The 19,246-nt window shown below is 37.9% G+C and overlaps 1 protein-coding gene across 1 annotated transcript in view; it reads right to left on the bottom strand.

The window, feature by feature from the left end:
• LOC103680572 (butyrophilin subfamily 1 member A1-like) overlaps nt 1-19,031 on the bottom strand; it is a 63,322-nt gene extending 44,291 nt beyond the window's left edge. Inside the window, exon 1 of the mRNA XM_040622729.1 lies at nt 18,041-19,031. Within this exon, the coding sequence (XP_040478663.1) occupies nt 18,041-18,155 (115 nt within the window). The 5' untranslated portion in view covers nt 18,156-19,031. The remainder of the gene's footprint in view (nt 1-18,040) is intronic.
• Between the last annotated feature and the right edge of the window lie 215 nt (nt 19,032-19,246).

Raw genomic sequence — 19,246 nt, 5'->3', positions numbered from 1 at the left:
TTTATTTATTTATTTATTTATTTTTGTTTTGTTATCCTAGGTTGAGTAGATGTATTAAAAAAAACGTCAGGGTGCCTGAGTGGCTCAGTTGTTAAGCGTCTGCCTTCGGCCCAAGGAGTGATCCTAGGCTTCTGGGATTGAGCTCCGCATGGGGCTCCCTGCTCCACTGGGAGCCTGCTTCTTCTCCCATTCCCCCTGCTTGTGTTCTCTCTCACACTGGCTGTGCCTCTCTCTGTCAAATAAATAAATATTTTTTTTTAAGATTTTATTTATTTGTGTGACAGACAGCCAGCGAGAGAGGGAACACAAGCAGGGGGAGTGGGAGAGGAAGAAGCAGGCTCCCAGGGGAGGAGCCTGATGTGGGGCTCAATCCCAGATCGCCGGGATCACGCCCTGAGCCGAAGGCAGACGCTTAACAACTGCGCTACCCAGGCGCCCCACAAAAATTTTAAAAAATGTCATTAAGAATGATATCAAGAGGGAGGCAGACAAGATGGTGTAAGAGTAGGGGACCTCACTTCATTTTGTCCCTGGAATTTAGTTGGATATCTATCAAAGCATTCTAAACACCCACAAATTCAGCCTGAGAGGGAAGAAAATATATGTGGATATCTACAAGTAGAAAAATGACTGCGCTTTGCAAGGTAGAAGGTGTGGAGTCATGAATCTGCAGGAAAATATCAGAAGATAATGGAGAGGTGAGGAAGCCTCCATAAGCTGTCTACTGGAAAGTGATATTACACTGGATAGCAAAATTGGAAGCCTTAGAAATCTGCTCCAGGTAGAGACATCCCTTTCTGGAAAGGGCTCAGGGGATGGAAAAGGCAAAATTCTAGGTAGGTCACTGTGGTCTCAGGATCCCAGGAGACACAAAAAGAACCAAGTTGCCTGAACTGATAGAGTGCCCAAAGAGCTAGGCAAGAAAACTGGTTATAGTCGGCAATCCCAGGAGGTACTCTTAGCTCTGGTCTCTGTAAACCACAGCCAGAATGGTAAGGAGACCGCTCTTTGCCTGAACACCAGGTAAAAGACTAGAATGTGTGGGCTCTTTACCATCCCCTGGTGGGGATAAAGCAGGTGTGCTGATCACTGGGCAAAAGTTCTCAGGGTGGTAGCAGCCCCAGAAAGGACAGTTAGGGTGACACCCAGCCATGGACTTGAAGGAGCAGAGCAAGGTGTGTGTGTGTGAGTCCACAAATACTCCCAGTCCCAAAGACACAAAAGGCAGAGATGCTCATGGGTCCCTGGAAATCCCCCCAGGAGAATTGCAGTGGACTTGACCTATGGGTTTCTGTGGTGAAGAAGGGGGATCCTGATCTTGTGATTCTGTTCTGGTGAGCCGGTCATGGCCATTTTTGCTCTAACCCTTTGAAGAGGGGCAGAAAGCTGCCAAGGAACAAAAGCCACATGAAGGGCCAGCTTACATTAGGCTCATCCCCCTGAAAAGGGGTGGGGGACTCCACCCAGGCAAAGATATCAGAAAAGCAGTGAAAAAACCACCCCCCCAGACAGACTGGAAGAAGAGGTGAATGATAAGCTTATGGATCCCACAAGACTAACAATCCAGCACCAGGGAAAATAGTATATTGAGCTCCACGCATTTCCTCATGATTTGTTTATCCTTCAATTTAAAATTTTCCATTTTTGGGGCGCCTGGGTGGCACAGCGGTTAAGCGTCTGCCTTCGGCTCAGGGCGTGATCCCGGCGTTATGGGATCGAGCCCCACATCAGGCTCCACTGCTGTGAGCCTGCTTCTTCCTCTCCCACTCCCCCTGCTTGTGTTCCCTCTCTCGCTGGCTGTCTCTATCTCTGTCAAATAAATAAATAAAATCTTAAAAAAAAATAAAATAAAATAAAATTTTCCATTTTTTTCTTTACCCTTTTTTATTTCAATTAGATTCTTATTTTACCAGCTTATGCATTTAAGTTGCCTTTTAACTTTTATTTTTTCACATCTACATTTTAAAGATATATGCTTCAGTCTAGTTCTTTTTTCTCTATATTCAATTTTATTTTATATAAATATAAATGTTGCTTTCTTGCAATTTTGTGATGTAGTGTCTTCTAACACAGAGACCAAAATTAAATCAAGAATAAGAGGACCACACTGCTTTGTCTACCTTTTGAGATTATAGTCTCCCCCCCCCACACACACAGTTTTTTAATATATAGTTTTGTTGCATTTGTGCTTTGTGTGCTTTTATGTGGTGGCTTCTGACCACTTTGGATTTTACTAGTGTGTATTTTCTTGGATCATGATTGATATTTTGGACTAGGTTCATAAGCTTACCTATCCTTCCATGAGCAGAATAACTGGAAGGAGAAAGTCACAACAAAGAAGCAGAGGCAATGTTCTCAGCCACAGAGCTAATCAATATGGTTATAAGTAAGTTGTCAGAGATGGAATTCAGGATAACAATAATAAAGTTAATGGATAGGGTTGAAAAAAAACCCATAAATGACAATACCAAATCTCTAAGGTTGGAAATGAAATCTAATCAGGCTGAAATTAAAAATGCTATGAATGAGTTGTAAGCTAAATTGGTCTAACAGCTAGGGTCAGTGAGGCAGAAGAGACAATAAGTGATCTAGAGGACAGGCTGATGGAAAGGAAGGAAGTGGAGGAAAAGAAAGACAACCAATAACCCATGAAGAAAGTCTTAGATCAATTGATGATGCTATGAAAGGAAACAGTGTCAGATTTATTGGAGTGCCCAAGGGGGTGGAGAGAGAGAGAGGGCCAGAAGATATATTTGAGTGAATCATAGCTGAGAACTTCCCTAATCTAGGGAGGGAAGAAGGCATCCATGCCCAAGAGGGCATGGTTAAAATCAATAAAAATCAATGAAATCAATAAAATAAAATCAATAAAAATCAATAAAAATAAATCAACACACTGACATATAATAGTGAAGTTTCCAAATATTAGAGTGAAAGAAGCAGCTAGGGAGATAAGGTTCCTTACATATGGAGGGGGGATCATCAGAATAACATCAGACCTATACACAGAAACCTCACAAGCCAGAAAGTGCTGGCATGACATATTCAGGGTACTAAATGAGAAAACCATGCAGCCAAAAATACTTTATCCAGCAAGGCTATCATTCAGAATGGAAGGAGAGAGAAAGAATTTCCAGGACAGGCAGATACTGAAAGAATATGTAACAACCAAGCCAGCCTTGCAAGAAATATTAAAGGGGATACTGTAAATGAAGAGAGAACCCAAGAGTAACATAGAAAGTAACAGAGATAATCTACAGAAACAGGAGTTTACAGGCAATACAATGGTACTAAATTTTTATCTTTCAATAGCTACTCTGAATGTAAATGTGTTGAATGCTCCAACCAAAAGACACAGGGTATCAGATTGGATAAAAAAGCAAGAACCGTTCATATGCTGTCTACAGAAGACTCATTTTAGACCTAAAGACACCTCCAGATTGAAAATGAGGGAGTGGAATTTACACACTAATGGACATCAAAAGAAAGCTGGGGTAGTAATCCTCATATCAGAAAAATTAGACTTTAAACCAAAGACTGTTGTAAGAGATGTAGAGGGATATTATATCACATTTTAAGGTTCTATCCAGCAAGAAAAGCTAACAACTGTAAATATTTATGCCTTCAATGTGGGAGCAGCCAATTCTATAAACCAATTAATACCCTAATTAAAGAAATACATTGATCGTAATACATCAACAGTATGGGATTTCAACACCTTACTCAAAGCAATGGACAGATCATCTAAGCAGAAGATCAACAAAGAAAGAAAGGCTTTGAATAACTCACTGGACCAGATGGACTTCAAAGATACATACAGAACATTCCATCCTCAAACAACAGAATACTCATTCTTCTCGAGTGTGCATGGAACTTTCTCCAGAATAGATCACATACCAGGTCACAAATCACGCCTCAACCAATACCAGAAGTTTGAAATTATTCCCTGCATATTTCAGACCACAGTGCTTTGAAACAGGAACTCAATCACAAGAAGAAATTTGGAAGGACACCAAGCACTTGGAGGTTAAAGAACATCCTGCTAAAGAATGAATGGGTCAACTAGGAAATTTAAGAACTTAAACAATTCATGCAAACTAATGAGAATGAAAACATATCGGTTGAAAATCTATGGGATACTGCAAAGGCAGTCCTAAGAGGGAAGTCCATAGCAATCCAAACCTCACTCAAAAAATTAGAAAAAAATTTACCTTTGCTATAATCATTTTTATATATTTATTATTTTTTATTAAGATCAATTAGCCAACATATAACACATCATTATTTTTTTAATTAATATTTTTTATTATATTATGTTAGTCACCATACAGTACACCCCTAGTTTTTGATGTAAAATTCCATGATTCATTACTTGCGTATAACACTCGGTACACCATGCAATACGTGCCCTTTTTTAATACGCATCACTGGCCTATCCCAATCCCTCACCCCCCTCCCCTCTGAAGCCCTCAGTTTGTTTCCCAGAGTCCGTAGTCTCTCATGGTTCATTCCCCCTTCTGTTTACCCCCCCTTTCTTCTTCCCTTTCTTCTCCTACCAATCTTCCTACTTCTTATGTTCCATAAATGAGTGAAACCATATGATAATTGCCTTTCTCTGCTTCACTTATTTCACTTAGCATAATCCCCTCCAGTTCCATCCATGTCAATGCAAATGGTGGGTATTCATCATTTATGATAGCTGAGTAATATTCCATTGTATATAAGAAACACATATTCTTTATCCATTCATCTGTTGAGGGACATCTCATTTCATATATACAATGGAATATTACTCAGCTCTATGCAATTTTGAAAATTATAAGGAGATGTGATTGAGTAAAACACAATAACAAACCAAGAAAAAAAACACAGCATATAGGGAATTCAACAGAAATACCAGAAACTGGAACTTCCAAGTTTATGCCTGAGATGAAGATATAACAGAAACAGACCTCATTGAATACAATGAAAATATTGATTTTAAATATATGGAAAACATATTACATAAAACAGGAACATAGATGAGACTTCTAGAAGTAGAGATGATTAAACATATGCAAGTGAGAGAATGGAGGTTATTGTCAACTTCAGGAAAAATGAAAGTACATGACAGGATGCGCTACTGAATTAGTAGGAAAGGACATTTGCATTGTCAAGTTGACACAATAACTTAAGGTGGGTTTGACCTAAATATTCAACATGACTCTATTAACCTTATGAAGAAAGGAGGTGGAGAAGAACACAGTGTGGGGTAATTAAGTAATTATCTTTCATGCTTGAAAGATCATATTGGAAAATTATAAATAATGAAACAAGAAATACCATATTTAAGAATACAGAAACATCAGAGGCAACAAGCCAGAAAAGTCAACAGTGATTAGCTCCAAAATTTAGGCAAAATTCCTGATTTGGAAGTATTTTTTAGTATTGTTTTACTTTTTAAAAATGTTGCTTTAAAGGTAAGAGAACTAGGGGCACCTGGGTGGCTCAGTCAATTAAGTGTCCAACTCTTGATTTTGGCTCAGGTCATGTTTCAGGGTCCTGAGATCGAGCCCTGAATGGGGCTCCAAGGTGAGCATGGAGCCTGCTTAAAACTCTTTCTCTCTTTCTCCTTCTGTCCCTTCCCCTCTGCTTGTGCTCTCTCTTTCTCAAAAAAATAAAACAAATAAATGTAAAAAGATATTAAAATAATAAAGAAAAAGGAAATTAAAGGAAATTAAAATACTTTCCATATTGTTAGGATTTCAGAGATGATTATGGATCCTGGAACCACCATATAGCAGATGTGGGTAAACCTTAATTATAGGCATAGTATAGGAGAATTATCATTTTTTGAAAATTAATTTATAAAATCATAATAAATACCTACTGGGCCCAGAATTTATAATTGGTGATTCAGTTTTTATAATAACAGCAAATTAATTCACCATACTTGGCTATCTATTACTGTAGAAAAACTATTGATAATTTTTGTTTCTTTTACAGATTGATTTTACTTTTTTTATTTTTTTAGTTTATATTTGGTAACTTCAAAAATTAATTTTATCTGTGTCTTTTTGAATATTTTCTTGGGAAAACCTCATCAAAAAGAATTACTAGGCCAATGTATCTGGACACATTTAGCTGTTTGCTTGCTTCTTTTTAACACTAGGAAGTTTTATCAAGTCCTTTGAAAACAACAGGCATCTAATTTGAATTCATACTTTTGACTGAATATGGAATATTTTCATCTACTTTCTGACGTTATTTGAATGCTTTATTTTTGTGGAAAATTATGTCTAGTTCTTTGACAATATTTTAATTGAATTTGTATTAAAAGCTTGATTTCACAGGTTATGTTTTTCAATTTTCTACAAGTTCCTTTTCTAATTTACAGATTTTTACTCAATTTATTTCTCATGTTTTTGTAGACAATATGTTCTGAAGTAGAGGACTGAGCCATACTTTCAGAGTTTAAATTTACCTCTCTTTCTTTGTTTCTCTCTTTTTTTTGGGGGGGGGAGGTATATTTATCTCACTGTTCAATAACATGTCTTTCATTAAAATAAATATAAATGTTTATCATCTCTGTTAAGATGCATTAATACCTCTTTTCTGCACTAACATTTTTCATTTGAATAGTGTATTTTGTGCTCATTTCTATTAAACCATTGGCTGACAACTAAATGAATCCTCAATTCGATCAATGTTGATACATATCCAAAATTTTCATATTGGAAGTGACATTGCATTTGAACACTATAAACACACTTATTTTAACATAAGGACTTCTGTTAAAGCCAAAATAATTTAAACACATTGCCAAAGATCCTGCAGAGGGCTAGGTATAGCAGGGCCCAGGGATCCCAGAGTTCTAAATCATGTCCTGACAGCAGTGAGCAGAACTTGCTTCATAGGGCCACAGAACTTTGTTTGTTTGTTGTTTGTTTGTTTGTTTTTTCCTCTAGGCTCAGTTTTAGAAGAAGGGTCATGTTAAACTAAACAGAATTAATGAAAAGAATACTAATTTAATGGGTTTTAGTTTAAGATAGTGATGTAGGAGGAAGATAAAGTCACTCCTCTCATAGAAACAATAAGTCTCCAGCTACATAAGGAAGAATATTCTCTGGGGGAAAAATAACTGAGCAACCCCTACACGTCAAGTGAGTGGGGAAAAATCCCATACTGAAGTAAAGAGGGGAGGCTGAGACATAATCTCACCATAAACCTACCCCCAGCACAGTAACCTATAATTAGGAGGGGACACACAATGATGAGCTTTTGTCTAATGAGCAAATAATTTGATCTCCACATCTGGTGACCCAACTATTAAGACCTATACCTGAGAGATAAGCCCTTAAAACATCTAGCTTTGGAAGTCAATGTGGTTTGCATCCACAAGACCCATAGCCTATAGCAAAGTGAGAAATAGTTCTTAAATTGTTCACAAGGACTCACCTACCCCACAGTCAAGACTGAAGAGGAATATATATTCCGTAAAAATGGAAATAAAAAGAATATTGAGAGTCATGTTAAAATGGTATACAGACAAAAACAAAGCAAACAAATACTTTAAGACAATACTATAATAAGAGACAAATAGGTCATTATATAATGATTAATGAGTTAATGTAACAATACAATATAATACTTGTAAATATTTATGCACCTAATATAGGGCTACCTAATATATCATGGTATATAAACAGACCTAATGGAAGAAATATACAGCAATACACAAATAGTAGGGGACATCAATACCCCAAATCCATCAATGGGTAGATCATCCAAACAGAAAATCAATAAGGAATCATTAGCCTTAAATGACACTTTAGACAAGATGCACTTAACAGACGTACATAACATTCCCTGCAAAAGCAAAAGAATACACAGTCTTCTCAGGTGGACATGGGAAATTCTCTAAAATGGGTCATATATTAGGCCACAAAACAGTTCTTAATAAATTTAAAGAGGGCACATATTGCATGTTGCACTGGGTATTATACGCAACTAATGAATCATGGAACTTTACAGCAACTTTACAACCAGGGATGTACTGTATGGTGACTAACATAATATAATAAAAAATATTATTATAAAAAAAGAAAATTTTAATCTTATCAAGCATCTTTTCAAATTAAGATGGCATGAAAATCATAATCAATTAAAAGAAGAAAGAAAGAAAATTTACAAATATGTGTAGATTAAGCAACATGTTATTGAAAAACCAGTGGTTCAAAGAGGAAATCAAAAAAGAAATTAAAAAAAAAAACTGTGAGGAAAATGAAAGTGAAAATACATGATACCAAAACATAGAGGATGCAGCAAGAGCAGTTCCAAGAGGAAAGATTGGTTTCTGTTACCCACATTTCATTGTAGTAGCTGTTGTAATGTTAGGTAAAACTTAAAAGTTCCCTTTTATGGTATTTTCATTTAATGTACCAAATTGTATATCTAGTTTTTATAATATGTTTTAAACAGATCTTTTCTAAGATGACATTATCTAAACTTTTTTTCTTATAATAATATTTTTTATAATATTATATTAGTCACCATACAGTACATCCCTGGTTTCTGATGTAAAGTTCCATGATTCATTAGTTGCGTATAACACCCAGTGCACCGTGCAATACATGCCCTCCCTACTACCCATCACCAGCCTATCCCATTCCCCAAACCCCCTCCCCTCTGAAGCCCTCAGTTTGTTTCTCAGAGTCCATAGTCTCTCATGCTTCATTCCCCTTTCTGATTACCCCCCTTTCTTTATCCCTTTCATCTCCTACCAATCTTCCTAGCTCTTATGTTCCATAGATGAGAGAAACCATATGATAATTGTCTTACTCTGCTTCACTTATTTCACTTAGCATTATCTCCTCCAGTGCCGTCCATGTTGCTGCAAATGTTGAGAACTCGTTCTTTCTGATAGCTGAGTAATATTCCATTGTACATATGGAAAACAACTTCTTAATCCAGTCATCTGTTGAAGGGCATCTCGGTTCCTTCCACGATTTAGCTATTGTGGACAATGCTGCTATGAACATTGGGGTGCATATGGCCCTTCTCTTCACTACATCCATATCTTTGGGGTAAATACCCTGGAGTGCAATGTCTGGCTCATAGGGTAGCTCCATTTTTAATTTTTAAGGGACCTCCACACTGTTTTCCAGAGTGGCTGTACCAACTTGCATTCCCACCAACAATGTAGGAGGGATCCCCTTTCTCCACATCCTCTCCAACAATTGTTGTTTCTTGCCTTGTCAATTTTTGCCATTCTAACTAGTGTAAGGTGGTATCTCAGTGTGGTTTTGATTTGAATTTCCCTGATGGCTGATGATTTTGAACACTTTTTCATGTATCTGTTAGCCATTTGTATGTCTTCATTGGAAAAGTGTCAGTTCATAACTTCTGCCCATTTTATGATTTGTTTATTTGTTTCTCACGTATTGAGTTTGAGAAGTTCTTTGTAGATCTTGGATACCAGTCTTTTATCTGTAGCATCATTTGCAAATATATTCTCCCATTCCGTGGGCTGCCTCTTAGTTGTGTTGACTGTTTCCTTGGTTGTGCAGAAACTTTTTATCTTGATGAAGTCCCACAAGTTCATTTTATCTTTTGTTTCTCTTGCCTTTGGAGATGTGTCATGAAAAAGGTTGCTTTGGCTGATGCCGTAGAGGGTGCTGCCTATGTTCTTCTCTAGGATTTTGATGGATTCCTGTCTCACATCGAGGCCTTTCATCCATTTGGAGTTTATCTTTGTGTATGGTGTGAGAGAGTGGTCATGTTTCATTGTTTTGCATGTAGCTGTCCAATTTTCCCAGCACCATTTATTGAAGAGACTGTCTTTTTTCCACCAGATGTTTTTTCCTGCTTTATCAAAGATTAGTTGCCCAAAGATCCAAGGGTCCATTTATGGCTTCTCTATTCTGTTCCATTGGTCTATGTGTCTGTTTTTGTGCCAGTTCCATGCTGTCTTTGTGATCACAGCTTTGTAGTACAGCTCTGTTGGGTTGGCTGAGAAAGAGGGCCACTCAAAATGGTGGACACCCAAGATGGCCGAATCTCCTGCCAGAACTCCTGCAGCAGCCACGTCAACCCCAGTAAACTGAAACCTAAGCGAGAAACCGAAACTCTCTGCCCAGGACTCTAGCTGACCAATGGGCTACTTACAACCAGGCATAGTTACCAAAAAAGGAAAATTCTATCAGTTCTCCTACCTCCTCACCTTCCCCCCAGTGGTGCCCAATAAAAACCCTCTCTGCCCTGTCCTGGGCACGACTTCCCACACTCCCCCCTCCAGAGTCGCGGAACTTCGCCTGAGGGTGCACACAGTAAAGTTCCTCCTAAAGGACACCCTCGCTGCCCTGCCCTGGACGCGACTTCCCCGACTAAACGCTCTTTCCTGAGTCGTGGAACCTCGCCCGAGGGAGCTTGCAACAAAGCTCACCCTCTGGACCACATTTGCATGTGCAGTCTCCATTTTATTTGCGGCAAGAGAAATCTTACAAGTTCGAAATCTGGCATTGTGATGCCCCCAGCTTTGTATTTCCTTTTCAAAAGTTCCTTGGGGATTCAAGGCCTTTTCTGGTTCCATACAAATTTAAGGACTATTTGTTCCAGTTCTTTGAAAAATGTCATCGGTATTTTGATCGGGATAGCATTGAAAGTGTAGATTGCTCTGGGTAGCATGGATATTTTAACTATGTTAATTCTTCTGATCCATGAGCATGGAATATTTTTCCTTCTTTTTTGTCTTCCTCAATGTCTTTCAAGAGTGATTTATGGTTTCTAGAATATAGGTCCTTTACGTCTCTGGTTAAGTTAATTCCACGATAACGTATGGTTTTTGGTGCTATTATAAATGGGATGGATTCCCTAATTTTCTTTATTCAGTCTCATTATTCATGTATAGATATGCAACTGAATTCTGAGCATTGATTTTGTATCCCGCCACATTACTGAATTGCTCTATAACTTCTAATAGTTTGGGAGTGGATTCTTTTGGATTTTCCACATAGAGTATCATGTCATCTGTGAAGAGAGACATTTTGACTTCTTCTCTGCCGATTTGGATACCTTTTATCACTTTTTGTTGACTGATTGCTGCTGCAAGGCATTCTAGTACTATGTTGAATAATAGTGGTGAGAGTGGGCATCCTTGTTGTGTTCCTGATCTTAAGGGAAAGGCTTCCAGCTTTTCCCCATTGATAATGATATTTGCTGTAGGCTTTTCATAGATGGTTTTTATTAGATTGAGGAATATACCCTCAATCACTAACTCTGAAGGGTTTTAATCAGGAAAGGATGCTGTATTTTGGCAAGGGATTTTTCTGCATCAGTTGAGAGGACCATATGGTTCCTGAGTATTTTCTTGTTGATATGATGTATCACGCTGATCGATTTGTGAATGTTGAACTACCCTTGCATCCCAGGGATGAATCCCACTTGGTCATGATAGATAATCCTTTTAATGTACTGTTGGATTCTATTAGCCACGATCTTTTGAGGATTTTGGCGTCCATATTCCTTAGGGAAATTGTTCTGTAATTCTCCTTTTTGATGGGTCTTTGCCTGGTTTGGGGATTAAGGTTATTTGGCCTTATAGAATGAGTTTGGTAGATTTCCTTCTGTTTCTATTTTTTGAAATAGCTTTAGGAGAATAGATATTATTTCTTCTTTGAACGTTTGGTAGAATTCCCCAAGAAAACCGTCCAGGTCTGGAGTTTTGTTTTTGGAAGGTTGTTTATCACTGACTCAATCTCTTCATAATTAATTGGCCTGTTTAAAAAAATCAATTTCTTCCTGTTTCAGTCTTGGTAGTTTATAGGTTTCCAGGAAGGCCTCCATCTCTTCCAGATTGCTTAATTTATTGGCATAAAGCTGTTGATAAACACTTCTAATAATCCTTCCGATTTCACTGGTGTTGGTTGTGACCTGTCCTTTTTCATTCATAATTTTATTAATTTGGGTCCTTTCTCTATTCTTTTGGATAAGTCTTGCCAGTGGTCTGTCAATTTTATTGATTCTCTCAAAGAACCAGCTTCTAGTTCTGTTGATCTGCTCTACTGTATTCCTGGTTTCTAATTCATTGATTTCTGCTCTAATCTTGGTCAATTGCTTCCTCTTGTGCAGATTAGGCCTGTTCCTCTGTTGCTGTTTCAGCTTCTTGAGGTGAGAATATAAAAACTGCATTTTAGATTTTTCTATTCTTTTGAGTGAGGCTTGGATGGCTATGTATTTCCCCCTTAGGACTGCATTTGCAGTATTCCATAGGTTTTGGACTGTTGTATTTTCTCTATTCTTGAGAATGTTCCATGGGCATTAGAATAGAATGAGTATTCTTTGGTTCTGGGGTGTAGTGTTCTATATATATCTATGAGGTCCAACTCGTCGAATATGGCATTCAAAGCTTTTGTTTCTTTGCTGATTTCTTGCTTAGGTGATCTGTCTATTGCTGATAGTGGAGTGTTGTGGTCTCCTACTATTAGTGTATTTTTATCTATATGTCCCTTTATTTTGGTTACAAGTTGTTTTGTGTATCTTGCTGCTCCACTGTTGGGGGCATATATATTTATAAATGTCATATGCACCTGTTGGATACATCCTTTAAGAATAATATAGTGCCCTCTGTGTCTCTAACTATAGTCTTTAGTTTAAAATCCAATCTGTCTGATATGAGAATTGCTACCCCAGCTTTCTTTTGAGGTCCACTGGTGTGAAAGATGGAATTCCATCCCTTTACTTTCAGTCTGAATGTAGCTTTAGTTTCAAAATGAGTCTCTTGTAGACAGCAAATCGATGGGTCATGTCTTTTTATCTAATCTGCAACCCTGTGGCGTTTTATGGGTGCATTTAGGCCATTTACATTGAGACTGATTATTGAGAGATATGATTTTAATGATACCATGTTGCCAGTAAAGTTTTTGTTTCTACAGATTGTGACTTTCTGTTCTGTATCACTCTTGGGGCCTTTTCACTTTTATAGATCCACCCTTAATATCTCCTGTAGGGCTGATTTTGTGGTTACAAAATAGGTCAATGACTGGTGATTCTGGAAAGTCTTTATTTCTCCATCAATTCTGAATGACAGCCTTGCTGGATAAAGGATCCTTGGCTGCATGTTTTTCACTGAATAGGTTTGTCGTGGTTGAGCTTGGGAGGGGTCCTCTCTGCCTCTTGGACACGAATGTTTGTTTCCCTTGCTAGATTAGGGAAGTTTTCAGCTACAATTTGTTCAAATATCTCTTCTAGACCTCTGTTTTTCTCCACCCCCTCGGGGATGCCGATGATTCTGACATTGGAACGTTTCATTGAGTCAGTAATCTCCTGTAACCTACATTACTCAGCATGGATGTTTTTGAGTCCAGATTCCATTTTAGATTTCTCTTCTACTAACCCATCCTCCAATTTGCTGATACGTACTTCTGCCTCATTCACCCTGGCCGTCAGAGCCTCTAGTTTTGACTGCATTTGGCTCATAGAATTTTTAATTTCTGCCAGATTCTCTCTCATTTCCGCCCTTAGAGATTCTATATTCTCATTAACATTTTCATTAATACTTTTTTCAAGTCTACACATCATCTTGACCATTGTTACTCTGAATTCCATTTCTGATAATTTGTTTATATCCATATCCATTAGTTCTGTGGCAGAGGCCACAGACTCATTGTCTTTTCTTTGTTGGGGGGGGGGATTTCTCCTTCTTGTCATTCTAATGAGGAGAGGTTGCAGGGTTGTCCAGAGCCCAAATTATTGACTGGGACTTAGGCTGTGCACCCTTGTTTTATAGGGATCTTAGGGATGGGGGCTTCTTGATTTTTCAGCCTGCCTTCTGGGGGAGGGGCCTGCCACGCCGATACTCAGGCAACCCTGTTTGGGTACAGTCTCTGTGTCCCCTGCAAGGGGGGATGGGGATGGGCACACTGTGAGCTGATATTTTTAGGCTTTTGTTCTCTGGTGGCTTTCCCTGGTGGTTTGCTGTGCCTCTTCTGAGAGTCAGAGCAACAGTGGCCAAATCTCAGCCTCTGTCTCAGAACAGAGGGGTCACGGACACTTCTCCACTGTTGTTCTGGGCACTTTAACCCTGTTTCTGTTGGTGCTGCTCAACCCTGCAGCATCCTGGGATGTGCGCCCCACACCCGGTGTCCCAGCCCTCACTTCCAGGGCCAGCGCATCTCTGTCCTTTGTGTTTCTAACACCACCAGCTGCCTCCGTGTGGTCCCGGAGCTCCCGGTGTCAGTCTGGTTCCAGTGAGCACACCAGAGTTCTGTTTCAGTCTGGTGGTGCGCATTCCCCAGCTCATGGTCTCAGTCTACTCTCTCCCGGGTGCCGGTCCGTGAGTCTGCCCGCTCCCCCATGCAGGTGGCTACTGCTTCCCAGCATCCTAACATGGTGGCTCCCTCACCCTTCTGTTTATCTTCCGATATCTGTGTGCGGTTTCACGGTTCCCCGCTTTGTACCTCAATACTCAGCGCTGGAGACGTTCATTTGTAGAGATCCAGTTGTATCTTTGTCCATCTCAGGCTGATTCCATTGATGTTCAGGTTGGTCTGGTACCTATCCAACTCGACTCAGGGGACTGGCTGAAAAAGGGGTCCCTTACTCCTCCCCATCTTAACTCCCTCCTAACCATAAGCTTTTGATGATTGATGACATCTTCCAGATTTCTCCATATTATGCTTCCATTTTCCTTTCCCTTACCGCACAATAGTCATGGTGCATAGGCAGCCAGAGCATCGAAGTTCATGAAACATTCTTAACATGAAAGTTTTTTTTTTTTTTTTACCAAATCCATTAACAAAAACTGCATCCCACTTCACCTTTATTTTCAAGTAAAGAGGACTTCATAGGTGGCAAGATTAACAAGTTACAGAGATCTGATACAACATTGGACATATACTTAACAATATTTTATTGTGCACTTGACAAAAATTAAGAAGGTATAACTAACCTTCAATATTCTTAAAACACACACACATTAAAAAAAAAGTAAAGTTAATAAACCTATTAATGTACTGTTGGTTCCTATTAGCTAATATCTTGCTGAAAGGATCTGTACCGTGAAAACTATAGAACACTTTTGAAAGAAATTGAGGAAGACACAAAAAATGGAAAAACAAAACAAAGCATTCCATGCACATGGACTAGAAGGACAAATATTGTTAAAATATCTATGCTACCCAAAACAATCTAAACATCCAGAACAATATGTATCAAAATACCATCAGCATTTTTCATAGAGTTGGAACAAACAATCCTAAAATTTGGATGGGACCAGAAAAGACCCTGAATAGCCAAAGTAATGTTGAAAAAGAAAACCAAAACTGGAGGCAACACGATTCCAGACTTCAAACTCTATTACAAAGTTGTAATCATGAAGACAGTATAGTACTGGCACAAAAACAGACAAATAAATCAGTTGGACAGGATACAGAACCCATAAATGGACCCTCAAGTCTGTGGTCAACTAATCTTTGGCAAAACAGGAAAGAATATCGAAAGGAAAAAAAAAGTCTCTTTAAAAAGTATTTTTGGGAAAATTGGACAGCCACATGCAGAAGAATGAAACTGGATCACTTTCTTACATCATACACACAAATAAATTCAAGATGGATGAAACACCTAAATGTGAGACAGGAACCCATACAATTCTAGAGAACAGTGGCAGCAATGGTTTTGATGACAGCTGCAGCAACGTTGTTAGACACAAAGACAAAGGAAACAAAAGCAAAAATGAACTATTGGGACTTCATCAAGATAAAAAGCTTTTGCATAACAAATGAAACAGTCAACAAACTAAAAAGCAACCTATGGAATTGAGGATATTCGCAAATGACATATCAGATAAAGGACTAGTATCCAAATCCCTAAATAACTTATCAAACTCAAAACAAACAAAATCCAGTCAAGAAATAGAAGAAGACATGAACAGACATTTCTCCAAAGAAGACATACAAATGGTTAACAGATATGGAAAAATGCTCACATCAGGGAAATACAAATCAAATCCCAAATGAGATACTACCTCACACCAATCAGAATGGCTAAAATTAACAACTCAGGAAATAATAAGTAAGTAAGTAAATAAATAAATAATTAAAGCCATCAAAACGAATGAAATCTTGCCGTTTGCCACAAAGTGGATGGAACTAGAGGGTAGTATCCTAAACAAAATAACTCAGTCAAAAAAAGCCAAATAATATATGACTTATCTCATATGTGTAATTTAAGAAACAAAATAGACGAACATAGGTGAAGGGAGGGAAAAATAAAATAGGATAAAAACAGAGAGGGAGGCAAAACAAGAAACTCTTAACTGTGGGGAAGAAACAGAGGGTTTCTGGAGTGTAAGTGGGTGGGGGATGTGGTAACTGGGTGATGGGCATTAAGGAGGGCACTTGATATAATGAGTACTGGGTGTTATATGCAATGGATGAATCAATAAATTCTACTCCTTAAACTAATAACACACTATATGTTAGCTAAATTGAATTCAAATAAAGAATTTTAAAATGATTTTAAAAATTAAAACAGCATCACAGGAGTAAACTTATTGGAGTATATACATATTTTTATTAACTCGATTGCGGTGATTGTTAAATAGGCATTTTCATTTTCATTGTAAATTTTTATACTGCACTTTTTCCTGCTAACTCAGTATGTCCATAAACAGGGTTGGGAGCCCTTTGCCCAGGTGACCACATGCACCACTGTGATAAGGCTGGACGTTGCCTCAAGTTTCCCTTCTTACCCTCCTCAGATGAGGACCTAGCAATATTGAAATGCAGAAATTTATTTTTGCTTTTTATTTTTGTGTCCCACCTTCACCCCAGTGAAGATACTTGCCCATGAGCCTTCCCAATCTTTAGGCTCCCAAACTGCTTAGCTGACCCCCTCATCTGGCACTTCCTCTGTCTTTATCGATGTAACCCCCTGTAAGGAATATGATGATTTCTCTAGAACATGTGAGAAAAATAAAGTTTGTTTTCCTGAGTGTCCCTTGCATCCCCATTGTTGTGTCTGAATCTGATTGATAACATATAAAAGAAAACAGATTACCAAATGTCCAAAAACAAAACTGTATATATTAAATACGCACATACTTGTATATCAACTATCTTTATTAATAAAGCCAATTTTAAAAAGAAAACTTCCAAGATACACTTTGGTATTTTTTTTGAGTTTTGTTACAAATTTATTTGTTCATTATTTATTACAACTTATTTTATAATGTACTAATTGCTTTTTTGTATTTTAATAGATGATGTTTCTGAGGAACTGGAATGAGATACAGTTTTAGAATTTAAAGTTATCTCCTTTATCTGTTGGAAACTTATCTATATCTGACTGTTCAACAGCATGTTGTTCATTAAAATCAACATGAATATTCTTTATCAAAATGAGTTGATATTTCAGTGTTTACTTTTGCAATGAAATAGAATATTTTGTATTTCTTTCAACTAACCTGTTGTGTGGTAAGGACAGGTCTTCTCAGTTGGACCAATTTCCTTACATGCCTATGAAAATATAACATTTCCATACTGCGAGTGATATTCAGTCTTGGTTCAAATGCAGTCTTGTGAACATAAGGGCATTTATTAGAGCCAAAAATATTCAATACCCTGCCAACTGCCATGCAGCTAGATGGGTGCAACCTGACCATGTGATCTCAAAGTTTCTGACTCTAGGTTCTGACAGCAGTGGGCAGAGAAGATTCCCCAGGGAAGCAAATTGACTTTTCTTTTTTTAATCTCGCTTAGAAAACTTGTTTCCATCAACTAGGCAAAACAAATACCAGAGTGTTTTGAGATCTTTCTCTTATATTATTTGCAGTCTACAAATCACCTTTGCATAATTATATTTTATCCTAAAAAAAACATAGAAAAAGAGAGGTGCATGGGAAGACGGGGGGGAGGGGAATGACTGAAAGAGGAGCCAATCTGAGATCTTCAGGTCTAGATAATAGGAAAAGAGCAGAGCCCTGGCAAAGTGTTATGGAACAAAATGACCTCTGAGCTAAGTTCCATGGTAAAGAAAAACCCACCTGTTCCTCCGTCTTACTCACCTGCACCTGGCCAGGGAAGTAGAACGAAGAGAAGAAGGGTCCTGATGCTCACACATAAAGGCTTCGTCCCAGCTGGTGGTCCTAGGGCTTGAAGATCAGACTGCTGCCCTCCCATGAGCTATTGTGGATCCCAGTCCTGAGGTCTGGTTCGCTTATATTCGTACTGTTTTTCAAACACTGTGAACATGACTCCCAAGCAGAAAACTGGCTTCTTAGCCCACTCATATATGGGAAAGTGAAAGCAGGAAGTAAACTCTGAACTAACTGACTCATCTTTTTTTTTTTTTTTACATTAAAGGGCCCAATAAGGAAGAATGTTAAAGCATGGTTATCAATCACAGGATGAAACAAACACCTTACAGAATGAAGAAAACTTTGACCCTATCTTCAGTTTAGTATCAAGATAGGTTTTCTGAATTAGAATTAAAAAACACTCTTTTACTCTTGCAAGGCAAATGAAATTAGAGACTATCAAATTTTCTTATTTGGCACAAAGCAAATGAACAGTGTCACATAGTGCAGGTGGAAGCTCCTGTGCAGAAGTACAGAGGTTGGAAAGATTGCCTAGACCTCCAATCCCAGGAGAGGGTGTTTCAGCAATGTGTTTTAGTAGAGTGAGTCTTCTCCTTCTTTGATCCTACATTTTTGGAGCAAGCATGGGAGAAGCTGTGCTGCATATTTTAGCTATAATATATAATCAAACATCACAAATCAAGAGTAAAAATGGAAAAAAAAAACTAATTATAAAAATGTGCCAAACAACATAAACAGGCATGGTTTATGGTTACTCCATGTTATCCATAGAGCATGCATAGGTATATAAATACTTACATGAAAATATGTAGAACATCTTTAACTATAAAGAAAATATGAAATAAAAACCTGATGAAATATCCTAAACATTGTAAAAAACAAAACTTTTTCTAAATGGCAATGCAAATTCTGGGAAATGCATAGGTAAACTGGATCAATCAACCATTGCTAATTAGAATGTAAAATGGTACAGACACCCTGAAAAAAATTGTACTTTCAAATGAAGGTAAATATCCAAATGCCACATGACACTAAAACTGCAATTTTTGGCAATATTCACAGTGTATATTAATAATATACACAAGTGTTCATAATACCTTAAGTTGTAATAGTCAAAATTTTGAAAGGCATCTATGCTTTTCACTATACCAACACAGAATTTTGAAGTAATCC

This window comes from Ursus maritimus, unplaced genomic scaffold, assembly GCF_017311325.1.
Source record: "Ursus maritimus isolate PB19 unplaced genomic scaffold, ASM1731132v1 scaffold_5, whole genome shotgun sequence".
Taxonomy (NCBI): domain Eukaryota; kingdom Metazoa; phylum Chordata; class Mammalia; order Carnivora; family Ursidae; genus Ursus; species Ursus maritimus.
Note: the sequence above shows the minus strand (reverse complement) of the source record. Positions and strands in the feature narration are given on the sequence as shown.